Genomic DNA, 14,818 nt, shown 5'->3' on the forward strand with positions numbered 1-14,818 from the left:
AATAATTTTTGGACTTAACTGAACTCAGTAGGTTAGGAACATGAACCACAATGATAAATACTTTATTTCCTGATACAAATCACATCTGAATGAGGCTAATGTTGCATTTGCAATCCTTTTGTCTCTGGTCAAAGTGAGAAAAATCGCCCACTGCTTAGAAAATAGGCCAATTTGTTTTTGCCCCAATTTTTACAGCCACCCACCTCACCAGGCCCACTGGACCTGGAACAAAATTGGAATTGGCATAGACTGAAAGCAGCCTTGATTCAGGGAGGGGGTGGTAGGAAGGGGAGGGGAGGTGCTTACTTGTATCAGTGGAAAACGCACACTGGCCCCAGTTGGCAGGAAACACATGGCACCAGTGCCTAACACCTGGTTGCCCACAGGAAACGAGGAGAAGGAACTTGGTGGGAAAAAAAACAGGCAGAAAGACAAGGTGCCAACAGTAAACTAGACTAAAAGCAACGCATAACAAACAGCTGTTCTGTGGCCATTTTTTTCCTTTTTTGTTTGTTTGCTTTTTTTCCCCCCTGCTATGCTCTAAGGGAGAGAATCCAGTCGAAGACCAGTGGATGTGATTTACTGAAATGATAGCCTGCCGCTGGATGCCACGGTTGACTTAGCATGAGCCAGCACCCTGAGATCAGAGAAGGCACCTCCTTGGCTGCTCCGGCTTTGCATTCAACAGCACACACACACACTCCCTGCCCATGTCGCCAGCAGGGCGTAAAACTCTCACTGCTTATTATTTTTGCTCTCTGTAACAGCGTGGCATCTCTATTTACCTCAGCCCCAAAAGCTTCGGCAAATTACCTTGAAATCATGCTAGGTTTTGTTTCCTTCCAGGAATTTCCTCCTAGACACCAGGCTGAATTCCATCATACAGTGTGTGTGTGTGTGTGTGTGTGTGCGTGTGTGTGTGTGTGTGTGTGTGTGTGTGTTTGTTTGTTTCTTACTGGCCTGTGAAATTAACGTAAAAAATAAAACTGGCTGAAGTGTTGCAAACCGAGAGGCAAAAGAACATAGTCTTTTGAGAAAAAAATCAAATAAAATCATGTCACTATTAGTCAGGAGATATTTGTGAGAAAAGATCAATGACTTTGAACGCCTTTATCCCTGAAGCCATGTCTTCTAGGTCCGACTGTAAAAAAAAATGCACCTGCCACTTTCAAAGCTTTTCACAAACAGGGTACAATGAGATTGAAGACAAATGACTAGGACTAAAACAAAAACCTATGATGAAATATATGTGCATCGATTCCTTCAAAGATTTAGACAGAAATGCATCTGATGCACCTTCCTTTGTTTTTATTTTATGTTCTCTCATTTGTAAAGTTGTCTAAACTTGTGGCAACAAAGACGAACCATAGACGTTCCAGTCATGATTTTGTCATAAAGTCTTTCTCATTTAGTTTTTGCATATATAGTGCCTTACAAAAATATTGACTTATTCATTGCACATAATCTTTTGCATGTAGGTTGGGAAGTTAAATGTTGGGCTCATCTGACCTGAGCTCCATCATCCACGTTTGCTGCGTTTCCCACAGGGCTTCCGGCAAACTGACTTCTCACAGCTTTCTGTCAACATTGATTTTCCTCTGGCTGCTCTATCATGAAGCTTAGATTCATTGAGTGCACAACTGTTAACTGTAATGTCAAACAACTACTTTTAAGTTGGCCAATTGCTCTAGATTTTATTCAGTTTGTGTACTGTCAGGTGGGCTGAATCCACTTGTTGGATTTTATTTGTAACACATTTAAAAATCATGTATCTGTTACCTTCCACTTTACAATTAGATACCTCTTTGGGTTGCTCCATTGGAAAATCATGTATAGTTGAGAAAATCTGGATGCACGTCATGCCGGGGCGTCGCCACAAGAGTGGATGCTGGATACCCTGGACATCTGATTGGCTAACCTGCCTAGCAACTCCAACCAGGACTCTCAATAAGTTTGTTCATATCATACCGTTAATTGATCAGTGATGTCTGTAGATGACAGTAATGTTTGTTTTGTTGTTTTACAACAATGTATGTATATATATTTGTTTCAGTTCATTTACATGCAAATTCATGAGACTAATTTTCATCTTTGGCTTGATAAGAAGAAAAGCTGTCTCAGACTACTGCACGAAAAAAGCTCCTCATAAAGGAGTAAAGTGGTTAATTAAACAGTTGTTTGCTATTTGTGGTCTGTAATGGTTCAATCATCTTTAGCCTTTATGTTGACAAGTAAGTTGAACAGAGTTAGCTTAGAGATGCTAAAAATAGAGTTCAAGCTACGCCAAGCTAAACAAAACAAAACAGGCTAATCATGTGACTAGACAAATTAGCTTCTGTCTGAGGCCGCTGGAACAAACAAATCTACTGCGTGGTTTTTGCATGCTCAAAAACCACGCAGTTTTGTTTGTTGTGTTTTGTTTGGATACATAGTTTTGTTACTCAGGTTTTCGCCCACACTGTTCGTTGTAATCTAAGACTAGATGAAATTTCAATTTCTACACTTTGTGCCTCTGCCTGGCCCCCCGTAAGGAAAATAGTTAAGCATGCTTCTGACATCATCTGCAGGTAGCATAACATAGTTTATGGTTTGAAGGATGAAAACGTCTCTACCTTTACGTCCTGGGTGGAGTTGTGCAGTCGTATGCTGTATACTCCGCTCTCCTTCGCCCCTGATCGGAGAATCTCTGCACAGTCTCTGAAAACGCGTTTCTCCTTTTTGGGCAAGTTGGAGATTTCTGCAGAAACACAGAAGCACATGTTGACACAGTGATGACTTAAGTTTTTTTTAAATTATTATTATTATTTTCATCCAGTGTGTGAGCTCTACTACTTAAAGCTGTTGAAGTTGGAATTACCATCCCTACATTGCCTACGTGGAATCACTCCTCTTGCATACATTTGCGTCTATTGTTTACAGTGTCTGTTTATGGGAGAATAACATGCTGATCCAAACATAGTAAAGCCACAGGGCCTCACCATTGCATTGTCTGACTCTTGTCGGCAGCTGCTCGACTGTGTCTGTCTGCCTCTGCAGTGTGGTGCTGTTGAGCGTGGAGCTTCCGAGCTCACCCTCGAGCTGGCTGACCAGGCGACTCTGCCTCTCCAGAACATCTTGAAGCTGCTGCTTTTCACCCTGCAAGTCCTGCAGCTCCTTCCCGTACCGCGCCTCCAGCGCTAAGAGCCTCTGTTCTAGAAAGCTGAAGGAGAAGAGGAAGAAGTAGGTCAATTTTGCAAAGTGTCCTCATAAAATGCAAATTGCAATGAATAATAAAAATGTGCGCAGCGCAGGTGCATAATCAATCCATTTGTCATTTACCTTTCAAAGCTTATATTGCACAAAGTTACACATTTACATGAGGATGACTAATAGACATCAGCACGACCGTCTCGCTGGGCTAACATCATATAAACACCTGTACCACAGCGGTGCTCGCAGATGGCTCGGCATGCTAAAATGCTCAATCATGGCCCGGAGGCACCAGCCTGACAGAACACGTGCGCGCGCGTGTTTGTCTTAGTGTGTTTTTGTGTCTGCAGGAGTGGCGCTCCCTAGCTAAATGAAGATCATAAATCCCCACAGCCTGATCTTTATGGCTCTGACTAATGACTCCGCAAAAGTTATTTATTGAAACAATCCAACCACCCAGACTGAACAAGCTACTTCGATGTTCCCTCACACACGACTGCACACTCTCCAGATGGATCCACAGTCTCCCATTTTTAGCCCAGCCGTTCAGTATGCGGTGGTGGCGGATCGATCCAAATCAATTTTTACATCGCTCCTAACTTATATTTGCTTTGTGGGGGGGAAATGCTCAATTAAAGCGGTAAAGCAGCCTCACAAATTGCTCACTGCCCGTGCCGTGCGCATTCAAGTTTGCGGATCGGTCAGCGAGCAGGCCAGAACCGCAGCTGTTCACCGGTTAAGGGGAGTTGAAAGTGCAAAGCACGTCCCTTTTGGATTGGACTGCATCCTGAGTTATTAGAATTTTCTGCTTGTGATATTCTGCTATTTGTTATTGTTATTTTAATATGCAAAGCATACACTGCCAGCAGCCTGCTCTCCATCCCCCTGTAGAGGGATCTGCTTCCTGCCAGTAGTATTTCATATGTAGGGCCTAAGAAAACAAACATGTTTCTGTGCCCATTTTTAGTTTGGCAGCAGTTCAGAAACTTCCACTGTGCCCTGAAGCCCCAGCAGTGGTAGCGTTCAACAATTATAGCTGCTCCTATTTTCTTTTTTTTTTTTTTTTTTTTTTTTTTTAACTCCAAAGCCAGCTCGGCCACTGATTTCCCAAAGATGGATTAATTTGTTTAGACACCAGTGCCATGTCACCTGCAGCGAAGGACAACGCATAAAAGGGCACAGCGAAGTGAAGTTATGCAAGAGGCAATGTCTAACTAGTGCTGCTCACAGGGCACCTGATCCTCATCGGCCACATGGAGCAGATGGATGGAATGATAAGCATGCAGATACAAAGAGTAAAAAAAATAAATAAATAAAATATATGCACCCTTTCGCTCTGCACGCAACCCAGATGACCCGTGATTCCTTGAGAGAAGTGTGGGAAACCCCTGACTAACAAGCACCGCACATTTAATCATATGTTTGCAGATCTGAACAGTTTTCCATGCCAGTGCCTTACTGTTAAGAATTGCCGAGGTGTTTCATTATGATATTTATAAATGCTTCAATGCGTTTTTCTCCTAGAGTATTTATGGCTGGTGTTTACGACTGCTTGAGAAGCGTGCCCATCCCTGTCGGGCCACACAAGAACACATTCAGAACAGGATACAGTTTAAAGCAGGTTTTATACGCCATCTTTTCATCTTTTTATTAGAGCAGTATGCATGGTCTTTCTGAAGCGGCCACACATCTTAGATTTCTCTTAATTTGAATTCAAGCATAAATAAGCATGCAAATTTGCTACAATTTTGTAGTTTATTTTACACCCTTGTTACCTACATTGAGGGAATGTCTGGAAGAACGGCTGGACATTTACACTATTATACTGTTTCATTTTGGTGTACATTGTAGTTTTTCATAACATTTTGTCGTGTTTTCTTCTGATTTGGAGTCTGCATGAATTCCCTTCAAGTGCTGAGATAATTGTTTGTAGAATTAATAAAGAAATAGGTCTGACCCGTTCAGGGTTGACCACTTCGAGCCTTTAAGATGACCAAAACCTTCATCGGTGGAGACAAAGTGCATGCATAGTGTAGCATGAGATAATTATCCAGACGGCTAATATGTCCATTATTTGAGGGTAGCCGAGACATCCTTCTTCCCTTCATTCTGGATAGGTTAGGGCTGTTCCCCATCCACATGGCAAACATATAGCAAATTCTGTATCTGTCCCAAAGTCCTAAGAGAGGTGCCAGGAGCTAGTTTAATCACAGCACCAACCTACATCCACAGCAACTTAGAGATTCACCAGACGACTAAATTAATCACCCTCTCTCAAAGGCTTAACAGAGTTTGTCTACAGGGGAAACTCACTTTTGTTTCTTGTATCCAGGTTTTGTTCTTTTGGTCAAGATCATGACCATAGGGAAGGATTCAAATCAAGGCAAACGGTCAAATTTTAGCTCTTTAAAGGAATTTGAATACCCTGTAATGCTGGGTATTCAAATAGGTGTTTTCAGGGAAGTCAAGAGTTTAAGTAGCCACACCAACATAAGCACTGTGCGACCCGGCGTTCTCACAATTAGCTCCTGTGATTAACCTTTAGCCTAAGCAGTTTGCCAGCACTTAAGCTGACGTCATGAGTCTAGAAAAGAGATGCCCGTAATCATGTAAAAGATCAATTTTGGCTTACCTGTTTTTGTCACTAAGGCGTGAGATTTCTTGGGTCTGTAGGAGAATGCGCTTCTCTAGGCGGTTCGTAAAGAGCGAGTACTCAAGCAGCTGGATCTCCAGGCGACTTGTCTGGTTTAGCACCTATAAGTTGGCATAAAGTAAAAACATAAATGCATCACTCCTCGCAAAGATAAAGGAATAAAGTAGGAGAATCTTGAGCAGCATATTCCTTAAAACGGACCCTAGGGCATAAACAGCCGTACTCAGTCCATCACAAATCCTATAATTTGTCTCATCTGATCTCGTAATCAAAACTTGCGTAAGACCAATCTTGTCACATTTTGAAGTTGCAGATGAAACGTGGGGTGGAACAAAGCAGCTTGAATATTTGCACAGGTTGTACAGTTTTATATCAACTATGATAAGAGAAAAGGAGCGGCAAGAACGTCCCAATCTGTAATAACAATTCTGGCATGATTGAAGTCACATCTGTGTTGTGCTACTGAGTGTTTTGTTTTAATTGGCTTATTGTCAGTCACTACTTGCAGCTCATTGTGTCAATCAGAGGCTGTGGAACCAAATACCAACTGCATGAAAGCGGCTGCCGCCACTTTTGCGCACAACTTCCCAGCAGGTTACATCTGATTTCCATTTAATTAGATATTCTCAAAAGTTCTTTAACACAGATACAATTAGTTTTTGTTCCGGTGTGACTCATGCTGTTTTTTTATTTGACTTGGCTGTAAACACGATATCTTAGGTCAACTTCAGTCCTGCCTTCCTCACTCACTCACCTGGGTCTCAACATCTGTGAGTTTGCGAGTCTGCTCTGCTGATTGGCTGAGGAGGTTGGTTCCCATCTCCAGCATGGCGGCCGTCTGGGTGTGGACTGTTGACCTCTTTATTTCCTCCACACCGGAGCGTACGTTCTCCTGGATGAAGTTTTCCAGCTATTAAGACAAAATACTGTGGTTTTATTGAAAATGTACAGATTATTAAGGAACTAGTAGAGCTGTCCCTTACCAGTACATCACAAAGTATTAATATCGCGTGAATATTTTCACATTTTGTCGCATTATAAGCAAGAACATCAGAATAAATATTCAAAAGCCCTTGAAGTTTTGTATCATGGAGACCAAAGAACACATCGAAAAAGTCAGGGATAAAGTTGTGTAGATGTTTTCCCATCTGCAAATCTCTTGAGAGATTGCCACTAAGCTAAATGAGATGGGGGCGCTAATCAGAAAAAGAAGCTAACATGACGATGGCATCTCTGAAGGAGCTGCCAAGATCTGTGTCTCAGTTGGAAGAGTTTGCTGATCGTGCAACTATTGGTCATGCACTTCACAAATCTTGCCTTTGTGGAAAAAATATCACAAAGAAAACTTGTTGTTAGAGGAAAGTTGTAATATATATATGTATATGTATGTAGGGGGGAAAGTAAATGTGCAAAAGCAGGTCATCTAGTCAAATGAGAGTAAAATCAAACCTCTTGGCCAACACCTAAAAAGCAATTAGTTTCAGAAAATGAACCACTCATCACATTAAAATCACAATGTTCATGGTGAAACATGGTGGTGGTAGCACCATGCTGTGGACATGCTGTTCTTCAGTAAAGACTAAGAGGCTTATCAGAACTGAAAGGATAAAGGATCAAGCTAAACACAGCGAAATCCTAGAAGAAAACATGTTAGACACTGTTAAAGACATAAAAAAGGGGCAAATGAACACATGGTAGGACGCCCCAAAAGACAACAGGTGAAAAAGTTGAAGTTAAAAAGGGCATTACACGTTTTGGGGACTCTTATCTTAATAAATAGCAGAATAATGTTGAATAAGAAAATAGTAGAATAAAGCATGGAGTTTATTAATAGGACACTCTTATTCAGAGAAAGAAAGAAGTCAGAAGTTTAACTTCTTGTCACATTTCACTCTTTAGAAAAAACATGGTCAGCGTGTTCAACGTCACAGTGGAGTCGAACTCCAGCAGCAGCAAATGATGAAATTTTGTTTGCAACTGAGTGAAGTACACTATCCGACTGGAGAGCATTAATATTTATAGCTCTTTTGAGGGGAAAAGGGATCATATTTTACTCATTAAATCGCATACTGGAAAATGAGGTCTCGAAGGAGAAAGCACTCAATATCATCCGGCTAATGAGTTTTTGTCCGCAAAATTTGAGTAGAATTCAAATGAGAAAACAATTATTTGCTTGCTGTTATTTTAAACATAGGAACATCTAGCCTCGAGAAACCGGGTTATTATAAAATACGAGACCGCAATAGAATTTTTATTTCATTTTTTCATGTTTATGTAATGGAAAGAGAAATTGAAGCAAGTGGGCAAATAGAGATATCTCATATTTAACTCTTGACTAGTGCTGATTTGCCTCTCTTTCTCAATTAGATCCTCTTTTAAATGTTCACTTCATTTTTAAAGTGTCCCTCTTTGCTCTTGCCCTGTAATCACGTCTTACATTACACTAGTTTAGGACAACTTAGGCTGCAGTGGGAAAAAGAATCTTTTTCACAACAAAGGATCTAAAGAGATTACTTAGTGGCTTAAAGCCATCTCCACTGGAAACCCAAAAATCCCTGCATTGTGATCAGACTTACGAAATCAAGCCGCTATCAGCGGCTCGTCCAAGTCCCCGCATTACAGCCTTTGTGCTGGAACTCAATCCGGAGGTCTTGATAGGCTTCATCCCCACCCTTTGCCAATTGCATTAATTGGAGCCGTGTCACAGGCCGCACTACGTGGCCAGATAAAGCACTTTCGGGATGTAATGTAATTCATTTTTTACTGTGTCTAACAGGGTCAGAAGAGGGATCAGTGCTGGGAAAAATCTGAGGAGTTGGATCATGAGATATCTTAATTACATGAGCCAACAGCTGCACTCTCTGTCTGCTATAATTACAAAAGACAGAACCATATCTACCGGGTGTTATAGTGTTTGCCGGTGATTGATGGAGAGACGCATTAAGATGGGCATAGTGGTGAATGCCACCACTGAAAAATGCTGATTTAATGCATTGATTTTTCAGTATTTCTACCTCAGTTTGGCAACTTCATCACTAACGAAACAAAAAGTGCATGCTCATTCTCCTAAACTTTTTATACCTCCCACTAAAGGCCCCCACAATCTTAGACACTTGGTTATAGCTTTCATTTGCTAAATGTTTTGGCAACAAATAGATTTTTTTTATTTTTTATTATAATTTTGTTATTACCTTGCTTTTCAGTCCATTCATCTAATTTTTAAATCTGGTTAATCACCGTCAGGACTGTATGTGGGAGACTAGAGATTTTTTCACATTCCTACAAACACAAACACATTCCTACACCAAAATCTGCAACATCAGAAATGTGTGGAGAGGAGCAAAAACGTGATAAGCTTCAACAAAAAGAAGGATCAGACGTATGGAAGTCTGGACAGAGGCAACGAACTGAACAAATTCTTCTGAAGCTTCAGTCCAGGAACAACCTCAGCATCCTCCTTTCCTGTCCCCAGTCAAGCAGACGTTTGTTTCGTCTTCCACCTCGGCCATGGACATTTCTGCCTTTATACGTTTGTGTTCAACCAAATCGGGAGATTATGGTGCTTCCTTTGCCTCCCCCTCCTGCTTATCTGTTTGCAGAAGTCAAATGAAGAGGCAGCTGGAGAGACTGAAGCTATGCAGCACCTCTTCAGCTTTAGCCTGGCCCAGCAGAAGACGCCTTTCTTTGTTTCGGTACCAAAGAAAATCCACCCAACACGTAGAGACTGTTTTGTCAGAAACTCTAAAAGACACAAGTGAAGGCCTCAACAATGACAAACGGATCACAGTTTGAGAGACTGAAGGCTCAGGTGTCCAGCAAAGTGCACTCTTCCCCAACCATCCTGTCTCGCACTGTTCTCCTCAGACTTCCAGAACAAGACACAGTCCCGACATTTGCAAACATCCTGAGACGTCGCTGTCGCCTTCAGTTGTTATAAAACTGCAGAATATATCAAATAAAATCTAAAAGAAAAATGGCGTTGCAATTTGTCGCCTTGAAATTGGGCCTCTATCTCTTTAAGAATCTCCTACTTTTCCTTACACATTAGAAAAAGTTATGACATTATATAAAGCTCAAAATCAGTTTTACATAATACCCCTCTTTAACAGAAGGTTCAAGACGACTTAACAATTTTTTCATTGGCTTTGTGGCTCAAAGTAGGAAGCTAGCATAAAAATCAGGATATGATTTCTTAACCAAAATATTAAATAACAATTTTAGTATTTCACTAAATTAAACACATGAAGGAGGGGGTAATTGCAAACAGCTAGAAACAACAATAACGAGATGCTACAACTTTTAAATCCCTTGCAATGCTTTCCTCTTGAAAGAGGAAATCATTTTAAGGCCACAGCGAGTTGCTAAACTTGTTTGCGGTTTGTTTGTGTTTTTCTGAACTGTGTCTGAACACAAATGAAAAATGCTAAGACTCAGTTGGTCAAATTGCTCATTTCTAATAAATGTTTTGCTGAGCTTTCAGCACGAATGCACACAGTCTTTCTTTTCATTTCTTTTGATTAAAAGAATTTAGATATTTAGAACCCAGGGCAAACATCTTCGTCTTTAGATCCTGCATGAATAGCTTGCAAGCTAATTTTAACTTGTTCTGAATCGTCACCATGAAATGAGGGAAAATATGTATCGTAAATGGGGGGAGGGGGAGTTTTAACCAACATTGAAAAGAAAACAACCTTAAAATAATGAAAGTAACAAATATTTTCAGTCCTTGGATTTTTTTTTTATATATAATTCTGAAGATAAGATTGTTTTTGCTTTCTCATCAAACTGTTGTAATTAGTTCTAATTTTAGCCACCTAGTGATTGTATTTCTTTAAATGATTAATTTACGATGTCAGTTGATGGCAAACTTTAATGTTGACAGTGCAAATACCCAAGTTGCAAATTCCCTTCAAGACACTTTGATCTCGTTGGAGAATTTCTAAAATAGCATAAATCCACACAGCCTCTTAAAAAACACCAACAAACACGGACTCGCATTCCATTTTCTGACCCTTGAGGGCAGCAGAAGGCCAAGGGGACACGATGAGGGGGTGGCGCATTGGGGTTTAGCCCTAAAGAAAACGGACATGGGTCTCTTCTTGGAAATACAAGAGAAAGAATCTGGTGCATTAATACAGTCCGTAGAGATTTCTCTGCAGAACATGGCGGATTAGTGTGGGCGCTCCTAATTTTGCATGTGTGGGGGTGTGTTTCCTTTCAAGGGGTTCGGGTAGAACGCTCACAGAGAGGGGTTGTAGTGGCCCCCGGGGGAGCTTTGAGTGAGACCGTGCAAAGTTTCATGGACATACACACACACCCCCACACACGCATAGATGAAGCCCTTCCACATCCATTTTATCCAGTTCTCTCCAGGCTCCCTTGCAGATAAGCTTAATGAGCCTCACGAGGTGCTGAAAAGGCTTTGCCGTCTGGGGTCAAAAGTCTGAATACTCTCGTGCATAACTAAAAGAGTCTCTTAGGGGTCATGCGATGTTTATGTGGAAATCCCACCTTAAGTGCGATCATTTATGCATCGCTTTGGCCTGGTGGGGGAAACTTGTTGATGGGCTTGAATCCTCGTGTTCATTCCAGATGTTATGTGGAAGTTGGCTGCAGAGCTTCATATGTCAGCAGAGCTTTTTCTCTGGATGCGAGTGTGTGGGGGGGATTTAAGCCATATTTCCTTCATAGCTGACCAAATTGTATTATATTTATCTTTTTTTAAAAAAAAAAAGGCACAATAATGAGAAATAGAATTAAACTGGAAAACGGCAAAATGAGATACTGCCATGCTATGTTTCTATAATGAATGTGAGATATGATTTTCTTTATTTTGTGGCATAACGATTTTCTTCCTGCATGTTTATGGCTCCAGGGTATATTTTCTGAAAGCTAAACCTTTAAACTTGGCAGCAGAGATGATGTAAGCAGAACAGCACAATAACTTGTTTTAATATCCCTTAAACTTTTTTTTTTTTTGTACATTTTCCCATATTACAAAGATAAGCTTCAATGTATTTTGTTGGCGTTTTATAAGTTAGACCACCCCTGAAATAGGCCATGTTAAGTGGAAGGAAGATTTAATCCTGTTTTTTGTTTACTTTTACAAATAAAACCTTTTCACACGACAATCACTTTTATGTATGTGAAGAGAAAACGAGCTACTGGCCGGGGAAGGTTGTACAGAACTAGTTTAATGAGGAAATTCCATTTTGGCTTGCAAAAATGCCATTTTTAAGATTGTAGTTTTGTTTGGTTGATTGTAAAATTAAAATTGTGCTGCCTTGCAAAATCTTTATAAGAGCTTAAGTGTTCTACGTTTTGTCAACTTACAGTGACAAACCTGAGAGGTTTTATTTAATGAACCTGTATTGCACAGAGCGAACCTGTGAAGAATAGATGAAAAGTGATACAGGGCTTTTAAAATATTTACAAAAATAAAATATAAAAAACTGATATTTTTTAAATTAATTGTAATTAGCTCCCTGAGTCTGCCAACTTTCCACATCTAGAGTTTCACTTTCTCGATTTGAAACGCTGTAATAAAGTCATTATAATTGCCCACTGTCAGTGTAACGCAACAAACTGCCACACAAACATTTACAATTATTCCGGGGGTTGGTGCGCCCCATAAACAGCATGTTCTGCAAAGGGTCCAGACCAAAATGGAGACATGAGTGGAAAGCAATGGGGCCTCTCTGTCAATATGATCCACAACAAGCAAATACTTTTTCTGTGACTTCAGCTGTACGGGCTCCATTGTGAAGCCTCTTCTAATTGTATCATTTCAGTTTATACGGCCATAATCGGAGCTAAACAGAACCGCAAAGGCCAAATGTCTTGTAAGGAGACCTACTCAAATGTGTCTCTTCCAGATAAACAGCTGACATGTCCCAGTGTTATGTAAATTGCGTTTGGAAAGATTTAGGCTGACTTTGGCTTATAAGCAGACTGATAAAAAAAAAAAGGTCTGTTTACTTGTTGCCTCATTTAGAGGGTTTAACTGTGCGAGACATTATTGGCAGGACTTCATACTCTCAGACTGCTGCGGCATGCTAAGGAAGTTATGACTTATGGGGGTTTAAAATACTGAGACCCACTGATACGCCAAGCATTGTGATGGAGCCAACTGTGAAGACAGGAAGCATCCAGGAAATCCAAGCCTTATCAATAATACAGGTCTGTCAACAAATGTAATAAGATGGTGTACTCTGGGGAGGTCCTCTGCTTTGATTTACGGTCTTTGGTATGAAAAGCTGCAGGACTCAGTGAGACATATAGAATGAAAAAGAAAATATAGGAAAGAGGGGGGGAAAGGAGAAGGAAATTGTCCGCTTAAAGGGAACTTGAAGCGATATGTCAATTGGCACTTTTGACACACATGAAAGAGTTGAACTGAAGGGCACAGACACGCGACAGGCTACCGGACTTTAGTCATGGGTAGTTTTACTTGAAGTACTGCTGCCTCTTATTATGACAGGTCTGAAAAGTATCACAGGACAACACACCTTAAAACATCTACCGAAAAGACAATGCTAGTATCGACGATGTATCTGAAAACAATGGGTCCAACGTATGTCCACCAAGACTGTTCCTGTCTATGAAAGACTTTCTGAGGTCTTACCTTCTGCAGCCACTGAGTGTTATTCTCCATGGCGCTCTCCAGAGTCTCCAACTTTTGCCGCTGCCACGAAGGCCTTTCCTCTTCTGCTAAACTGTCCTTGGAACGACTTTTGTCCGGCTCGGTCTCAGGTGGCGAGTCTCTCTGCAGCGTGTTTGTCACCTGGAAATCCTTTAGGGGCTTGCAATGCTCAACCTCTGGGAGAATGAAGGTGTAGGTGCAAGGGCCGTGCTGCACGCGATGCTGCTGACGCTGGGAGGCGATCCCTGTGGTCAGCAGGTAGGCCAGGTAGATGAGAGTGAGAGAGAGGAGGTGGCCCATGTTGCAGCGAGAGGAGGGAAGAGGGAGCCAGGGAGGGTGGATGGAGGGGTAAAAGGAGCCTTCACCACCTATTTAGGGTGGCTGAGTTAGGTTTCTTTTAGTGAAATGTCCTTCTGTAGAATTAAGTCTTCTGCTTTACTTTCTTCTGGTTTCAACTCCTGTTTCTCCAGTCTGGCTTAAAACTTTCACTTCTCCTTGTCTGGCTGGTCCTACTGTTTGCGTTTGCATCCAGAGTCTTCTTGGGGTAAGTTTATCCTCCTGCTGTTTTGTGTGAAAGCAGACAGAAAACATACACACACACACACAGGAAACGGAGGATTGCGCCGTATAGTAGCTCCAACGCTCAGGCCCAGCACATGTAGCTCTGGCCGGAAAGCCAAGAGCAAACGCCAAACATTTATCACTCTTCTAAAAAGTTGCTTGCCTCCAGAGAAGTCCTTTGAAGCCGCTGGAGTCCAGGCACTGGTCTTGGAGGAGACGAAAGAGCAGAGGTAATGTGGTGAGTGGCCTGCTTTGGGATGTTGGTTGTAGTGGTAAAGCCCTTAAAGAGCAGAGAGGGAATAAAGGAGAGAGAGGCGTGCGTCTCTACATGCATATAACCACACACATACACACACGCATCCACACAACGCCTTTGCTCATAATCACCCAGCCACCCTTCCCTCTTTTGCTTTCTCCCTCCCTTTTACGGTACTCCTGTTTGGGGGGTTAGAAGAGGAAGCTGCAAAAATACACTCGGCTCACCACAAGAGGAAAAAAAAAAGTGGGAAGTTTCTGTGAAAACTTTTTCCTCCCTCTCGGTCTCTACCACGCATTTTATTCTGTCTTTCTGCCTTTGTGTCCTCTCTAAAACTCTGCTTTAATGCTTTAATTCAGGGGCAAGGACATTCTTAGGCACATTTCATTAGCATCTGATACGAGGTTTGTGATGAATGCGCTCGATGTAAGTGTGCCCCTTTTTTTGGAATCCGAGGTGTTTCAGTAAACATCCTGGGTGGTTAAAGGAAAACAGACCAATAATATTTTTATAGTCT

General features: G+C 41.4%; 1 protein-coding gene across 2 annotated transcripts in view; it reads right to left on the reverse strand.

The window, feature by feature from the left end:
• Positions 1-14,446, reverse strand: part of angpt2b (angiopoietin 2b) — a 31,948-nt gene extending 17,502 nt beyond the window's left edge. Inside the window, exons 1-5 of one of the 2 annotated variants that reach the window (XM_007559811.2) lie at positions 13,467-14,446; positions 6,597-6,752; positions 5,822-5,943; positions 2,979-3,199; positions 2,613-2,737 (exon numbers count right to left, since the gene is read on the reverse strand). In XM_007559811.2, the coding sequence (XP_007559873.1) occupies positions 2,613-2,737; positions 2,979-3,199; positions 5,822-5,943; positions 6,597-6,752; positions 13,467-13,784 (942 nt within the window). In that variant the 5' untranslated portion in view covers positions 13,785-14,446. The remainder of the gene's footprint in view (positions 1-2,612; positions 2,738-2,978; positions 3,200-5,821; positions 5,944-6,596; positions 6,753-13,466) is intronic. The other variant, XM_007559813.2, reaches the window with a different exon arrangement.
• Positions 14,447-14,818: the final 372 nt, after the last annotated feature.

This window comes from Poecilia formosa, unplaced genomic scaffold, assembly GCF_000485575.1.
Source record: "Poecilia formosa unplaced genomic scaffold, Poecilia_formosa-5.1.2 Scaffold107, whole genome shotgun sequence".
Classification (NCBI taxonomy): Eukaryota; Metazoa; Chordata; class Actinopteri; order Cyprinodontiformes; family Poeciliidae; genus Poecilia; species Poecilia formosa.